Source organism: Anas platyrhynchos, chromosome Z (assembly GCF_047663525.1).
Source record: "Anas platyrhynchos isolate ZD024472 breed Pekin duck chromosome Z, IASCAAS_PekinDuck_T2T, whole genome shotgun sequence".
NCBI classification, from domain to species: Eukaryota; Metazoa; Chordata; class Aves; order Anseriformes; family Anatidae; genus Anas; species Anas platyrhynchos.
The window spans coordinates 70,023,219-70,039,693 of NC_092621.1; the positions used below are offsets into that span (position 1 = coordinate 70,023,219).

Below are 16,475 nucleotides of genomic sequence, written 5' to 3' on the forward strand. Positions count from 1 at the left end.
TTCCATCTTGTAGAGAAAGGTTTTTAATGAACATAAATACACAGTGTTCAACTGAAAGATCTGGAGCTAGTGTTTGAATTGTTCCTGCGTTGGAAGGAAGGAGCGTACAGCTTTGCCTCCCATGCAGCAGGTGTACGTTTTGTCTCTTTGGCCATTAAGATCTGCATTTTTTGTCTGATTTGGTTCTTGTTTGCAGCTCGCATTCATCGGTGTCATGGTCTCTGGCCATAGCTTCTCAGCTCTACACCTGGACAATGTATAAGTATAGAAAACTTTTATTTTCATCCCTGCCAGCAATAGCTCTCTGCTGCACTCCAGCGCTCTTGCCTACCATCACCTGGCGCTGCCAGAGCTTGGTCTTGGTCCTGTAGCTTCTGTTCTCTGAGATGCCCTGCCTGAGCCAGCTGCGACAGCATTTACATTCATCCCCATGAGCTAACTTCTGCATCCTCTTTACACTTTTTTTTTTCCTTACACACAGTTCTTGAAAAATCATAGACGCAGCTCTCAGAGCTGCAAATCAACTTTGAGAGTAGTTACAGAGCTGAGTTTAAGAGTAGTTACAGACCACGTTAACCATGATCAAAGGGCTGGAGGCACAAGGTATAAGTTTAAAATTTTTTTTTATTTTTTTATTTTTTTTAATTTGAGAGAGTGATTAGGAAAAACAAGCAGAAAAAAACAACTGTGGTGTCTATCTCCTGCTGTCTTCACATCAGTCAGATGCCTTCTAGCAGAGGTGCTTCAGCCAACGTTAGATTACCAAAACAGCATGAAATGTACTTGACTGTAGAGTAAGACAGGTGAGGCTCAAAGTAGCCTTTAGCCGTAACAAAGGGACGGAAAACTCAGCTTAATTCCCTTAACTTTAAACTCTCTAGGGCTGTACCTGCTGCTTAGAGCTGGAACTCAGAGCTCGCGCTGTTCTTTCTCTCCTGGCAGAAATCATGCCTCTAAGATCTTTCTCACAGCGGGCAAGCCACATCTGCCATCCCCGTCCTCCCCCTGCCGTGACTGACTCCTCTTCCTCTTCTTTTTCAGTGAGGAAGAGCAGACTCGCGGAGCTGAACGGGCCCATCTTCCCCAAGTGCAGGACCGGCGTGTAGCTCCTGGCTGCGGCGGTCACTCCCAGTGCTCTCTGCTCCACTGTGGAAAGCCAAAGGCTGAAGTGCCTTGACAGCGTATGTGTGGTGCCTGGGTTCTGTTTTATGCACTAATGGTTTAAGTTAACTAGTGGCTGTAGTTGAAGATTTTTTATCCAGTAGGACTGTTGGTGTGTTCTGTAGAGTTGGAAACTATTCAAGCCAGGAACAGCCTGACAGTTTTACACAATCGCAGTTTAGAGTACATCCCAGTGTGAAGGTGACTTAATTAACCTGGGACCTGACTTTTCTATAAACCTTTCTGCACGGTGTTTCGTATAATAGTTAGGATGTGGTATGCATGAGTGAAGGATTCAACTGTTTCACACAAATTACAGAAGTGTTAAAAAAATACTTTATTTTTTTTTGAAATTGATCTCAAATATCTATAGAGGAGCAACTAGTTTAACAAGCACTTCTGCTGTCCAGAAACAGGCTGATTTCAGGAGCTGTGAATTGTAATTTTTTACTGACAGTTGCTGAGTCAAGTAGCTGGAGATGCTGTTTCAAACGCATCCCTGTGTTTCTCAGAAAAGATCGATTCCCTACCCTTATCCCCCCCGCTAAATTTAAATTAAGGCCACCAATTATAAAACCCTCAAAAACTGATGTAGGAGGATGGGTTAATATTGTTCTATCCTGTGCATGCCTGAATAAAAACATCAGCTTTATAGAGACCTGCTGCAAACACCAACTCCCCAGAAATAGCCAAGCTAATCAGTAAGAGACCGTCCTCTCTTCTAGTCCCCACCCCTCTCAGTTACATGACCTCAAAAGCGTGTGTCCAGATTTTCACCAGCAATGAGTCAAATCCTCTCTCCCCACTGTTTTGTTGAGAAGATCCTGCCCATTAATTAAATTTTGTTACGCTGGGGATTGTTTTGCTTACTCTCCCCGCTAACATCTGCATAAATGCAACGCTGAACACTGCGATGTTTCCTGCTAGCAGAAACATCCCGGCTGTGAACTTAGGCTGCACACAGCCTGGCAGCTTTTCGTCAGCCCACCACCCGTCCTCTAGCCTGGGAGCAATGCCCCCAGGAACACGCAGCTCCCAGGCGTGCTGTGGATTGAACCCAGCACTGTCCCACCCCAAATGCCTGCTGTTACCGTGGCTGGGATCCTGGAGGTTCTCCTGGCAGACGTGTTGCTGTACTAAGGGCTTATTCTTGGTCTGATGTAAACACAGCCTAGCAAAATACTAGAATTTGTCTGTACGCATCTGTTAAGAACAGAGTCCTGCAGCCTCTTGCATGTACTCCAGGAAAGACCCCAGATTTCTACAGAGCTCGTGTGCAGATAGAACTTAGCTCTGAAAAAATAAAGCAGAGAAACACTTTACTGTCAGCAATGTGGGAAACATACTTGTTGCTCTTAAAATCTTAATAAATATGCTAATGATGCCAAATGAAACGCTTCACTGTAGCTTCTTCCTCCTGCCCCCCCCAAGCCCTGCAAATTCCATTTCATAAGGTTAAAAGAATACAGAATAAAAAGGCTTGAAGACATATTAAAAAATAATAATTAAAAAAAAAATCTGGCAGACAGCCTCCTACCACGTGCACTGCAAATAATTTGACTAATTCATCAGGCCAGAGGCACAGTTCCCACTGAGCCATCCACATGGATCTGCCTGGTTTGGGCACCTTGTGTTCTGCTCTGGGACATCCTGATGGTGCTCAGAAACCTGAACATGCACAGAGACTCCTGCCTGGCAGCATTTTGCCTCGAACAACAACAGCAGCCCTTTAAAAATAACACTTTTTCCTCTGTTGTGCTATAGCAGCATCCACTTTAACCATGTAGTTCACACTAAGCTGGTGGGATTGCTCCAGGTTCCTCAGCTGATCCTTGCTCACAGAGCTGCTTTGCTCAGCGCCAGGCTCTGTGGTGAAAGGCATCAAGTCGTGCAGCAACAGCTACAAAATGGTGATGTTCAGGGGCAAAGAGCTCCCCGTTTTGCCCCAGCAGCTCTCCAGGAAAAGGGGAAAAAGCCATGGGGTGCCTGCAGCACCTGGTGGTCACAGCCTGTCCCGCTTAACTCTCACCTTCTCTTACCTTCTCCGCTGCTGCCTTAGTGCACAAGGACCAGCAGAGGTCCTGCAGCCCTCCTCTGCCTCCGAGGTAGGATCTCCCACTGCCAGGAACTCTCAGGACTGCACCTCACAGCCACGGCTCCCCGGTGGCAGAGGGCTAGCTGGTTTCCAGCATTTGCTGCTGCAGAACTAAGCACCACCACCAGACAAACCAAGTGTGCTTGTGCCGTACTGTAGAAACTCTGACGGAAGCACTAAGGGTTGTTTATCATCGCAGCAGTTCCAGAGGCTTTCATATAAAATACAGCCTGCCCTGCCTCATTCTGCACTGAGAACTGATACGCAAACAGCCTGCCACAGGGATTATAGTGCTTCAGATTTGCAGACAGAGTAAATTATAATATCTGGTCCTTTTTCATTTCACACCTGACAGAGAGAGACAGAACATACGCAGGTTTGAGGACTGCCGTCAGTGCTCTAGACCAAGCCTGCACATAGAGCTTGTGATTTTTCCCACTGATATTCCAGGCCTCAAAACAAGCACAGAATGGCCAGCAAAACCTGGGAGGTGAGATGCCAGGGGACTACAGGTCCTGCTTCGACTTCTGCTTAAGGTTCCTACTGATAGGAATTTCCCAACCTTCCCTCTCGTATGGATTGCAGCATACAGAATTGCTGTTTTTTTTTTTTTTCCATTCTGGAGTGATTCCCCAGGCAGACACTTCAGCTTCAAAGTCCTGCTTCACGAGAAGAGCTGTCACAAGGACTGTTACCTCTGAGTGCAGGGCAGCAGTGCTGAAGTGCTTTGCTGTGCTCTGGCTGCAACATAGCCAGTGCCCCCATCTTTAAGCTGCCAGTCAAGACACCAGCGTGGCCGTGCCAAATTCACAGCTCTGTGGGAGAGGGTTACAGCCTATCTGAGAGTAACATTGCCCTAACTGTCACTAAGCAACTACAGAAACCTGAGTAATCGTGCTTTTTTCTTGCCTTTAAAAGAAGTTGCTGGTTTAAAACACAAAATGAAAACTGAAACCACCAGTAACTGATTTTGATTCCCTAATGACTTAGTACCAAGGATGGGTGTAAGCTGCAAAGACACTTTTCAGTCGTGACACATCTTCTGTGTTACTAATAACTTTCCTGCAGCAGCAGGCACACCAAGCACCAGGCAGGGAAGTACCCTGAGGTACTATGTTGTGGGATCCTTTCGAAGTCCAAGACGGTTTCTCCACTAATAGGCACTGAAAACTGCATAAACATCTCCCAGCTTTTGAAAAATTCAAGCCATGTTTACAAAGCACAGATTCTCCCAAAATATTGGATAATTTAACTTGGATAAGGGACCTGGCCATCTCCTTACGGCTGCTGCTGACACTCACTCCTGTCAGCATCACTACCGGTGCCATCGCTGGTATTTTGATGGTCTCCGTGCTCCCCTCTCCGTGTGTCTCAGTTCCAGCACACTCCAAGCTGTTGTCTTTTCTCTGGTGCGAGCAGAGCTGGGTACTTCACGTACTGACCAGCTGAAAGAAGCAGTTCCCAGGCAGATGGAAGCGTCAGAACAAGAGTTACTTCTGCTGCTCAACCCACAGGTCACACACAATGAGTGCAGCTGAGCAGGCAGCACCTGTGAGCAACACACATCCTCAGCCTTTGCTCCTCCCACCAGGTTTATGCTGCAGTCAAAGGCAACTGCTCCTTGCTTCTTCCTCACTGGTGTAAAGCACGAGATGCACGCATATGGCATGTACACAGAACCACAGAATCATTAAGGTTGGAAGAAACCTTCAAGATCACCTGGTCCAACCATCCCCTGCCACCAATGTCACCACTAAACCATGTCCCCAAGCACCACGTCGAACCTGTCCTTGAACACCCCCAGGGACAGTAACTCCATCACCTCCCTGGGCTACTGGTTCCAGTGCCTGACTGCTCTTTCTGACAGAAATGTCTCCTCATTGCCAACCTGAGCCTCCCCTGCTGCAACTTGAGTACATATATGCGTTTATGTACTAAGGAAATGATCTTATAGCATCAATCACCTGTGGCAATATGGTTAAATTCCATATGATATAGTATAGAATTATGGCTTAATGTGGAAATTGTGAAAACCTTTGTTGACATTTGTAGAAAAAATGCTATCTTTAGAAAGTAAAAATCACATTGATGCTAGAGTAACAAACTATGAATTCACTTTTATAGAATTTTTTCCTTGTGTGAGTTCCTAATCCCACTGGAATCATGGAAGTCACTGGAGTCATGATTTAGAGTCATAATAAATTCCACATGGGAATACCTTCAGCTCTAAACTGGTCACGTAGCCAGAAATTGGTAAATCTGCAGTCTTCATCATGCTAGCACTAGCTATTGAAGCAAATGCATGATTAAAGGAGCAGGCAGACAGATCCACCTCCAGGCAGGAAGAACAGAATGGATTTTTTTTTTTTTTGGTTTAAGTTTCTTTATAATTGTGAGCAGCTGTGTCCCATCACATTCTCTGCTGCAAAATCCCCATGGTAGAGGCCCTGCTACGAGACTGTACCCAGAAAGAGGAATCCTGTAGCACCGGTGATAGGTTGGGCACTCTGGTAATTTACACTCAAGTAATGCACAGTTTTTCAGGACTTAAAGGCGGGTCATAAACAAGACTTCCAAAGCCAACAGATTTTTGTGATTTCCAAACCTAGCTGAGGAGCAGACAGGGATCTGGTTTTAGAAGCCCTTTGCATTAGCACAATGTCAGATTAACTAATGAAACAACTTAAACTTTTCCTGCATCCAGCGTCCCTCGCGAGATACGTTCAACAGGTACCCTTGGCCTTCTCTTTGTACATTCGCACTCCTCCTTCAGCGTCTGTCCTGAAGCCCTTGAAGTCACCTCGAGCTCCTTCTCTTGACACACAGGACAGCAAGCTGTAAGACCTTTGTTTCGACAACTTGGACATGTCAGGACGAGCTGCCGGCAGTGCTGGCTGGAACAAAGTTTGTACTGGTCCCACAGCGTCCCACAGTACCTGCACGCTGGAGTGAGGAGAAAAAAAAAAAGCACGTTAACACCCTCATGGTCCCATGTGTCCCCCTTGCAGAGGGCTTCCAGTGGCACCAAGAGGCTAAAATCTCATTTAAGAGGGTATCCATTTGTATTCCAGGTATTTTATTCCTGCTTTAGCTTGGTATTCCAGAACATAGATAATTTTTGAACTTCTGACGTAAAAAAACTCCAGGCAGCTGTCATTCCAGACACAGTGCCCGCTGCTGCTTCCTCGAGCTCAGAGCAGACAGATCTGACAGAGCAGGTCTCTGCTGCCAGGAGAACCATGAAGAACCAAGTGCTGGTGGGAAGGAGCCCAGCACCCAGGGACGCTGCCTGAAAGCGATGCCATGGGGCTCCTTTCCACCTGGAAGCAGTGGCATATGGGGAGTCACCTGCAGTCCTAGCAGAGTCCTTCCACAGCATCAGACAGGTTTTGACCCTTTAACAAAAAGCTTTCTGCCCATTTCAGCTGCACCATTGAGAAGGTGCCTACTTCAACACCTCCCCTTGAAGCTTCTGTGAAAAATGGCTGTGATATACCCAGAGTGTGTTCTGCTGCTACACCAAGCCAGGAACCTTCACGATGAGTATGGTAAAATGCAGAGGAGGAGTGGGAGGTTACGCTCAGAACGTTACCCACTCTGAGAAAAAAAAGCACTGCTTCCAAAAAAAAAACCAAAAAAAAAAAAGCCAGAGCCAAGTTCCTTCTATTTGTACCTAGCAACAGAGAAGATGACAACAGGCATTTCATTTGAAACAGCTGAAGAGTGACCCAAGCCAGGCGATCAGGCAATGTTCGTAACAACTTCAGCTGGAGGTCACGGAGATTCTACAGGCTGCAGAAACTATGAAGGCATAAAACAACTAACTGCTGCAGAGCGCAGTGCCTCCACGTTCCCAGTGCCTGTCAGTCTGTGCTAACACTCTCAGACCTCTGCAGCAGAGACCAGCTGACACCAGGAGAACTCTAACGCTGTGGTTACTTGGCCAACCACAGTCTGATCATCTCTGTGGTCAACAAGTGGGTAACAACAGCAGTGTGTGACATCCCTGCAGCTGCTGATGGCTCATAACTGCAGCTGTTCTGCAGGGGAGGCTTCATTTTACTCACCCAGCTTTAGGGAACTCTGTTTAGTGCCCTCTTTAGCTCTCGTTTGTGTTTTGTGTGTCAAAACCTTGATTAGAGTTGATTATCACAAACAGTGACAGTACTAACAGATCAACGTGAGTACGAGGATGAAATACACATGCCAGTCTGTCCCCCCTGTTCTATGCATCTCTGTGGAAAACTCTGCCATAGCTTCCCAGCATTTTGCACGCAGGTTATCTAGCCTTACCTGAGATGACATCTTCATTGGAGCAAATGGAGAAACGATCGTCAAATACAAACAGCTTCCCCCTGTAGAATCCATCCGGGAACTCTTCCAGGTACTTGTGGATTCCACCTTTTAGCTGGTACACCTCTTTGCACACTGCCTGTTTCAAGCACAACAGCAGAAATGCTGAAGGAGACGGCAGCAGTGGGGCTGGGCCAGAGCTACCCAAGCGGATTTGGAAATGACACCAGGGGTGATGGAACAGCAGCAGTTTCTCAGCAACCATCAGATGGCAGCAGGTGCACGCACAAATCTAGTCAGCACCACTGGGTGGCTGGCTGACATCAGCCTAAAGAAGCAATTGACAGTACAGCCAAAAAAAGGCTGGTAGCCACCTCAGATGAGGGAGGTTTGCTGCATCCCAGATTAAGCACTTCTGAACCTCTGTGAACCACTGCTGCCTCTGTGTTTTTGTTTGTTTGTTTTGTGCTGAACTGTTTACAGGAGCAGAATTTCTCAAGATTCACGTTCGTGCAGTAGAGAAAGAATCAAGGTTTACATCTCTGGATGTAAATGTTCACTTCTCTTAAGGTAGGGACCCAGGACAACGGTGGCATGGAAGACACAATTAGAACAATAAAATGTGTGAAGGGTTTAACTCCACAACACTGGGAAATCACTGACTTGATGGCTTTCCTCACACAAAATGCTCAGGCTGTACAGTAACGAGCACAGAGCATAACCTAGATAGAGCTCGTGGAAACACGGCAGAGTGCTCTCAAACCCTCCTCAAACACCACTAGAATGGTCGAGGCACTTACAAATAAATACCTCTTCTCAGTGAATGGTTCACTTCTTTCACAGAGCAATCGCTGCTGTGACTGCAGTCCATGCACATCGTGCTGAGCTGCAATAAACAATCCGTGTCCGTGACAGGCAGCACAAAGCAAATGTGAGACACCCTTCTCCCCACACCAAGCACTTTATGCTCAGTAAGGATTTAACAACAAAAGAGAAGACAATCACCCTCACTGCAGTCTCAACTCCCGACACTTGTGCCCTCAGAATGACATTTCACCTTGCTCCGTAGGTAAGCAGAGCCTCTTTCACAGCGAATGCCTCCCGTGCAGTACATCAGGACACGCTTGTTTTTAAAAAGCTCCAGGTTTTCATCGACATAGCTGGGAAAATAGCTGAACTTCCTGATGTCTGGAGCCAGACAGCCCTGGAAGTGTCCCTGAAATAACAACAGACGGGCATGTGAGTGGTTATACGCTGTCTTACCTGGCAAGGTCTACGCCTCAGGCTACAGGAAGTAACAAATTTTGGGGCCAGGACAACTGGGTCACTGCACACAGCCAACAATGCAATACTTTTCTCAGAAGAAAGGCTGAGAGAGCTGGGGCTGTTGAGCCTGAAGAAGGTGGTCCCTGGGAGACCTCACTGCAGCTTTTCAGCGCTTACAGGTGGCTTATGAAAAAGATGGAGAGCAACTTTTTTATCTGACAGGACAAGGGGGAATGGTGTTAAACTGCAAGAAGGGAGATTTAGATTGGATGTTAGGAGGAAGTTCTTCACTGAGAAGGTGGTGAGGCACTGGAACAGGCTGACCAGAGAGATTGTGGATGCCCCACCCCTGGAGGTGTTCAAGGCCAGGACACCTCCTGGCCTTGGATGAGGCCTGCGCACCCTGATCTAGTGGGTGGCATCCCTACCATGGCAGGGGGCTTGGAACTGGATGATCTTTAAGGTCCCTTCCAACCCAAACTGTTTTGTGGTTCTGCAATACTTCAGGCTGCTCCTCAACTGCATTCATGCAACAAAATAGCTGATAAAATATGAGAAAATTCAGGACACACTTCTTATCCAAGCACGGAGATAGGCAGAACAGGATTGTCAGAGGATACACTACAGCAGTGCAGGAGAGCTGGTACGTGGGAAACGGAAGGACAGGACGCCCCCATTCTTCTTGGCATGTGGGGCACTGCAAAAATGCTAGAAAACGTCCTTACATGTTACACTATGTTTACTTCAAACAATAAACTTCTCGCTGCTCTTGGCCTATGGACTGCTTTGTCTTCTTCCTGCCTCAAGTTGTACAAGCCCTCTGCCTGGCAGGATCCATACTGGGTTGCTCCACAGGGTCATGCGGGGTCCTCCACTGCTTGTGTCTAACAGCCACTGGTACTATTTCAGTCAATGTCACCTCTCCTCCTGAGTAAAGGTACACCCCTGCCACACGAACTGCTTCCGTTCAGCACCTGCAACCCTGCAAGAAGCAGGCAAGCACCACTTACAATTTTACTCTCATAGAAGTTCCTGCAATCCAGCAAGATGGTATCGCTTTGTCCTTGACTGGCCTGAGACAGATACTGCTCTACTTCTCTGTGAAATTCCTGAGGGGATAAATGGATTCCTTTAGAAAAAAAAAATAAAGACAGAGATAAAGAAGTTGTGAGAATGAGAACTACAATATGTCATATATGATCTCTCACTGGTTCAGATTCTCCTCAAAGTTCCAGCCTAAAAGACATTTTTTTTCTGCGACAATTCAGAGTTTGCATCCCAACCCAACCACCTAAGTTTATCTGTGTTCAGCTTCTACTGGTGAATGAACGAAAACACAACACTGTTCCAGCTGTTCCACATGACAGAAGCAGCAGCAGACAGTTGCCTGTCTGTATGACCTTTGTTTTGTTCCCCTGGCAACTCTTACAACTGTGAAAAACAGCGTAATGTGTTTCCTTCCACTTGGCTCATCTTTCATTGTATTTGGATGGGCAGAACCCTAGAGACACAACTTTTTCACTGAAATTAATCCCTTTTGAACAAAACGGAAAATTTCTGCAAGCATGTACTACTTGCAATGCAACTTGAATTTACTTAAAGTTTCTCAACTTTTAGGTTGCTCAGCTGACTGGAAAACAAAGTCTCCCTCACCAAAATCCCCTACTTACAGAAGTCTGCCAGCGACAAAACCTCTTGATAGAAAAAAAATGTCCAGAACTGCTCTGCTAATTGTTATTTGTAGAGCTACTGCTCACTGTCCAGATGTACAGTAATACAAGTACAATTTAGGACAGCTCACAGAAGTTTTATGAAGTATGATCACAGCAAGAGAACAAGAGGACAGCAGCTCTCCCTTTGCTGCCGTTCTCAGCCAAGTGACTAAAGAGACCCAACCTACATATATATACACTGTTTTAGGAAAAGAGAAGGGAGTGATGAAAAACGATCACTCCGATGCTAACAAAGCCAGGTATCCCCAGCTGGGAGGGACAAACACTAAACAATCATTTACATGTCCACAAGGGCAGGTATCCATTCCTGGGAGGGATGGGCTCTGTAAGAAGCTTGTTAACTGCTGTAATGGCAAGAAGAAATCAGCATAATGTGAATAACATGGCAGCATGCAGAGATGGCTCTTAGCATAGCCCACAGGAGTTTTACATCCAGTATAATGTCAGCTCAGAAGCAGGGAGTTGAAACAATCACAGACTGATAGCTTTTACTTGAAATGAATGTTTTTTTTATTTGGGATAAACTTCACAGCCAGACTTCTCAAATCTTTAATACGAGTAAGTCTACCAACATGTTACCATCTACGTAAGTGTCCTCATAGCAGGTGCGTAGCTATGTACTTCTTGTTGGGCTTAATCCATACTAAGCAGCTATAAGTGGCAGAAAACAAATGCTGCCTGTGCCGGGGGCTGGCATGATCCTGATACAAAACCTGGTTCTGCTTTACTGTGATAGGAGCATGACTATTTTAACTTCAACACAAGGAAAGTCAGGTCAGCAGTCCCAAGCGTAGGAAAATGCATATAAATACCCAAGTGTAAGCTTCAGCGGGATTCTGGCACCTTATTAAAAAAGTTAAGTACAGCTCTCTGCATCCACAGCATGACAATCCACTGGATCCACAAGACTATGGAAAACTCTTCCTATACAAGTTGGTTCTTACAGCAAGCTGATAGAGCACTGGAGCTCTTTATACTTACCATTTCTGAGCTAGCACCTACAAAATATTTATAACAAATACTCTCGTGCTTTGAAGCGTCTTTCCCAATCATCACAAGTAATCTCACCTGAGATCTGCCTTTAGCAGGTGTCCAGAGCCATTCCCGGACTAAAGAATAAAGTATTTGCTTACTCCAAAAGTCATTTGGACTATTACAATTTGCTACAAAAAGGACAGCTAGCTCTCAGCTTTTTGAAGCAGAGAAGCACTTAGCACAACAAAATCTGGGCCAGCAAATTCCCTACATCATTGACTTCTGACTACTGGTAAGGAATCAATTCATCTACTTCAGATGCTTTCTGTATCTGCTGTGTCCTGGCCACTGTGCAGCAGGAAGTATTTCTTGGTGAAGACACTTTGTTCTTCGCTTACCTCTCAGTGTGATGAGAGGCTTTGTTTTTTCATGAAATCAACTTACCGGTTTCCTTATAAGAGACTTTTTCTGGATCTATGCCCATAGGTACGATTTCTTTAAATACTCCAACTCGAAGGTCTGGGAAGCAGTGAGCTCCTCCTGCACTTCTCTAGGAAATTAAACACAGAAATAATCCAACACGGTTGCCAGGTGTCAAGATCAAAAACATCCACTCATTGTAATTTCTACATTCCACTGGAATATGGAAGTATCTTGGTGGCTGGGGGAAAGATACAGCATGTGGAGGATCCATGAGACATTCTGTAACAACAAAAGCTAACACAAGAGTGTTGGTGCTCTGAGGGGTAATGCAGGGCTGGAGGTTTTGCCAAAGTAAAATTCCATCCCCACTTCGTTTTTGCAACTGCACATCACTAACTAAAAGGTCAGATTTATCCTTGAAATTCATCCAAACACAACACACAACTGAAGAGCTACAACTGAATGAGCACTGCAGTTCTGTGCGAGATTTGAGTGTCACGAGCTTCACGAGCTCTTTGATTTAGTTATTTGCTGAGAACAAAATGGTACTCCGGGCAAACAAAACTGTGCAGAAAACAAAATGGTCATCAAAGCAGCAGCCTTCCTTCCTCACAGAGAAAGGATGTACAGAGATGGGGCAGCAGAAGCCCACCAGAATGCCACGTGGTGCCAGCTACAGCTGCCACCACCACTGCAATCAACAAACGTGTTCAGGCTCAGGTAGAAGTCAGCACCCCACCCTCCCTCTGGTCAGGCACTGACTGGAGTAGGGAAGAACCCCGTGACTCTGCCTGTGTATTTTTTTTTTTAAACACATCCAAATCATGGAATTGACAGTGGACAGCATCGGGACACCAAAGCCTGCAAGAAACCTAAACCAGCAGGCTTCTAGGTGAGGATCTCACATCTGAGTGAAGAAGGGAGTGGGGGAGTATTTTGTGTGGATTAGTGTAAGCTGTGATGCCTAGGTTTTGGCAGTCAAGTCAGAGGAAATGCATGTTGAAGGATAGTGGAGAAGTGTTATCTCTCCCTCACCTGTGTGCAGCCCGCATGACTTTGCATCTGCTGCCACCACTGCTCACAGCACCTGCTACAACAGCTTGCACCAGCAGATATCTGAACATAGTTAGTTTAGGAATTTACCAGTGCAGGCAGAGCAGAACTGCTAGAGCAAAAGTGTATTACCAAATAGCAGTGTGCCCATTCCTCAAACATCACAAGTCCTGCATTAATAACATCTGTGTTGAAATTACATTTTCATACCTTGAAATCATCTTGACACAAAATGTCTTTGAACAGAGGCTGGGAAAGCATGACTTCAATGTAGAGACTGGTGGCTACTTTGCTTCCACCCACTGTTCCGTTGATTCCTTCTGAAGCAACTCGTACCTGGAAGGCAAGAGGAGAAGCTGGGGCTAAGGTTTAGTAACAGCAGAAACAGATCGTGGTGAAACGTGCAAAATATGACTGGGTGAACAAAAGGCAGATGTCAAAGTAGGTTCAGAGGAGAGACTACTGAGGAAGGAAGGAAGGAAGGAAGGAAGGAAGGAAGGAAGGAAGGAAGGAAAAGAGTTATAGCAAAGGTGAGCAGAAAGAACATAGTAAAACAAAAACTGAAATAAAAACCCAGTAATTGCTTTTAAGCCATTTCAGAAGACTGACATCAGGAGAGTCTGGTAAGCTCAAGCAATAAAACGGTAACTGGTTAACAAACACATCCTGCAGTCAGAATTAAAATCCCCACTGAAGTCTGCTTCAGGAACAATGGGAGGGTGCTTGGTGATAAAAGGAAAATGTGGATATGCATAATATGGCGTGCGATATTAAACGCCAGTGTGAGTCATTTTACCTACAGCACTGACGTAAATGAAGAAAAACTCTGAGCTGGTGAAAAAAAGACTGAATATAAAAATGGAGGAAAAAAATGTTTGAAAAGACAACTGCTGAACCTGATTTGGAAAAGAAATAAATTGAAAAAAAAAAAAAAACAAGGGGGAAAAAAAAACACAAACCCAACCACCAGACAAGATACATGATCAAAAAGAAAAGCTAATGCGTCAGGATATTTCAGCCCCAGACTGTGCAGATGTAGAACAGGGACGGTGTGTTCCTTTCATTCCCTCTAAGCAAGGAAGGCTGGGCTTGTACAATGCAGAGCTTTGCATGCAGGTCTGTACAATCTGTTCTGCTTTAAACAGCAGCAGCTCTGGGAAAATTGTCAGAGATGAGACGCAAATCTGTTAGCTGAGTTAGAGTGCCGTGAGAAATTTCTGTTCCCACTCCTGAGATACAGGAAATTAAGAGCAAGAAAATGAAGCAAAGGGAGTAGTAAAAACTTTGGGAAGGAAACATCAAAAAATAAACAAAACAACCAACAGTGCTTTGACAGTACAGTCCATCCTGGTTGAGTCTTCTGTGTATGAAACGGCCCCAAGTTGTGCCAGGGGAGGTTTAGGTTGTATATCAGGACAAGAAACCCAGCAGGCGTTAAGAAATAAAAAGAATTGGAAGTAGAAAATCCAAACAGGAGGAAATGGGGGCAGATATTCTCTGCAGAGATTCAGACCAAGAAAGGGGAGGCATCTGCCAGCATCAGGATTGTGGACAAGTGGCTCCAGTGCACCCACACAGTTAGTCACAGCGTGCAGAGGCTGGTCTCCTACCGCTGGCAGAGAAAGAAAGGCTACTCAGAGAGACAAGTCACAGACAAAAGCAGTGTCCTGCTCAGAGCTGTCCTCTTGGAAAACCTCCCTCCCCACGGATAGCCTAGGGACATCAGCTTTTCGAGCCTGAAGCGCCCCCACCCACAGCCTCCAGAAGCCAGCTGGACTCTTTGTTCTCTCCTCCAAGGAACGAAAAGCACAAAGGTGCTGTTCAGGAACCAGCACTGATACCTGGTGGCATTACCTAAGCTGCCAGTTGCTCCCTTCTCACTCCTGACAGCGTGAAGTGACCCTGCCTATGAGCCCGCTGCACCTCAAGGAGGCAGCAACACACCACGCAGCCGGGTTGTGCTGTGCTGCATGAGCAGCTTCGCCTTCGGGATGTGCTGCACACACAGGCTGGGCTCCCTCCCACCCCCGTGTCCTTGGCTGCGTGTGAAAGATCCTCCAGAAGTTCCCACGCGAGCACCCCTTCTGTCTGACAGCAAGCATGGTGGCTGGGCTTCTTCTCCTGGTAATAAACCCTGCAGCAGGTTGAATGACCAGAGTGGGTTAACCCTTCCACGGACAGGGCGTGCACAACTCCTGCTTCTCAGCATCAAAAGGGGCGTACGATTACCTGTAGCTTCTTCTTCTCTGTAGCTTTAGCTTTAATAAGAAACTTTCTAAACGATACTTTACAGTGTCTGGGTGCTTTTCTTAACGGAGTGGTAACAGACAAAACAGCTGAGGACCCACCAAGCCGCATCACCCTGCATGAAACGCAGACAACACTTTCCAAAGATGACACAAGGAAACACAGCTGTATCTTGCAGCCTTACCTTGCCAGTGAGGTGCAGGTGCACGCACAGCGCCCTTTGCCAGGCGCAGAGCTTCTCCGGGTCCCTCACCTCGCAGTAGCAGTAATACAGCAGCACCTCTCCCGCCTTGCTGCCCACAGCACGGCAACGGGCGAACACAGAGGAACAGGACGTTAGCGTCAGAATGTGGACAGAATAGAGACGTATGTTATCGGTGATAAGTTCTCAAAAAGTGGGAAATTTCCTTGCGGTGGGGAGAAAACAAAGCCTGGAGGGGGGAGCACTGCGGGGTTTGGATGGTGTCCGGGAGGGAGGGTGGGGAATGGGGGCAGCTCCTGCATGCCTTGGGACCGGTCACATAGGGAGCTGTGCAGCACAGGACACCTAATACACGTTTCCCTTAACGGACAGACTACAAAAACTCATTTTTTTTAATTATTATTTATATTTTTTTTTAGTTATGGGCATGCAACCGTCTCACGAAGCGCTCAGCCCTGCAAGCTCACACACACCCCGAATAAAACCAGATTTTGAGTAAGGTGGCGGGTGCCTGCGCTCTGAGCAGCAGGAGGGGTTCTCTACTATAAAAAAAAAAAACAAAAGGTTTTATTTATAAATAAGCGACAAAGCTTCGTTCACTGGGGGTGCGGGGGGGGGGGGGGTGTCCCGGGGCTGCTCCTTACCTCTGCAGCTCCGCGGGGCCGAGGTGCCGGGTGTCGGGCAGCTCCTCGCTCAGCTCCGTGCCGCCAGCGGGCCCCGCTGCCCCTCGCTGCGCCTCACCGGGTCCCGTCCCCGTCCCCGTCCCCGTCCCCATCCCCGCGCCCAGCAGCTCGGCGCCGTGCTGGGTGCCCACATGCCGGTGGATGCCGCCGCGCTCGCGGAACGTCTGCCGGCAGCAGCGCCACCACACGGCGCCCGCCGCGCCCGCCGGCACCTCCCTGGCCTTCACGAAGGCGGAGAAAGCCGCACGGAGCCGCTTCCGAGCCCCGCGCCCCGCCACCACCACCTCCGCCGCCGCCTCGCCGGGCGCCATCTTGGCCCCCCCCTTCTTCCTCCTCCTCCTCCT

At 47.0% G+C, this 16,475-nt stretch overlaps 2 protein-coding genes across 4 annotated transcripts in view; one reads left to right on the forward strand and one right to left on the reverse strand.

Annotated features, from left to right (window-relative positions):
- Nucleotides 1-2,555, forward strand: part of TMOD1 (tropomodulin 1) — a 16,497-nt gene extending 13,942 nt beyond the window's left edge. For all 3 annotated transcript variants that reach the window (XM_038170819.2, XM_038170820.2, XM_038170822.2), the window contains exon 10: nt 1,042-2,555. In XM_038170819.2, the coding sequence (XP_038026747.1) occupies nt 1,042-1,106 (65 nt within the window). In that variant the 3' untranslated portion in view covers nt 1,107-2,555. The remainder of the gene's footprint in view (nt 1-1,041) is intronic.
- TSTD2 (thiosulfate sulfurtransferase like domain containing 2) lies at nt 1,475-16,459 on the reverse strand. The gene is made up of 8 exons (XM_038170818.2): nt 16,093-16,459; nt 15,431-15,539; nt 13,210-13,335; nt 11,968-12,073; nt 9,826-9,944; nt 8,607-8,765; nt 7,550-7,688; nt 1,475-6,199 (listed from the first exon to the last, which is right to left on the reverse strand). The coding sequence occupies exons 1-8, from the start codon at nt 16,440-16,442 to the stop codon at nt 5,940-5,942; spliced, it is 1,368 nt and encodes a 455-aa protein (XP_038026746.1). The 5' UTR covers nt 16,443-16,459; the 3' UTR covers nt 1,475-5,939.
- Between the last annotated feature and the right edge of the window lie 16 nt (nt 16,460-16,475).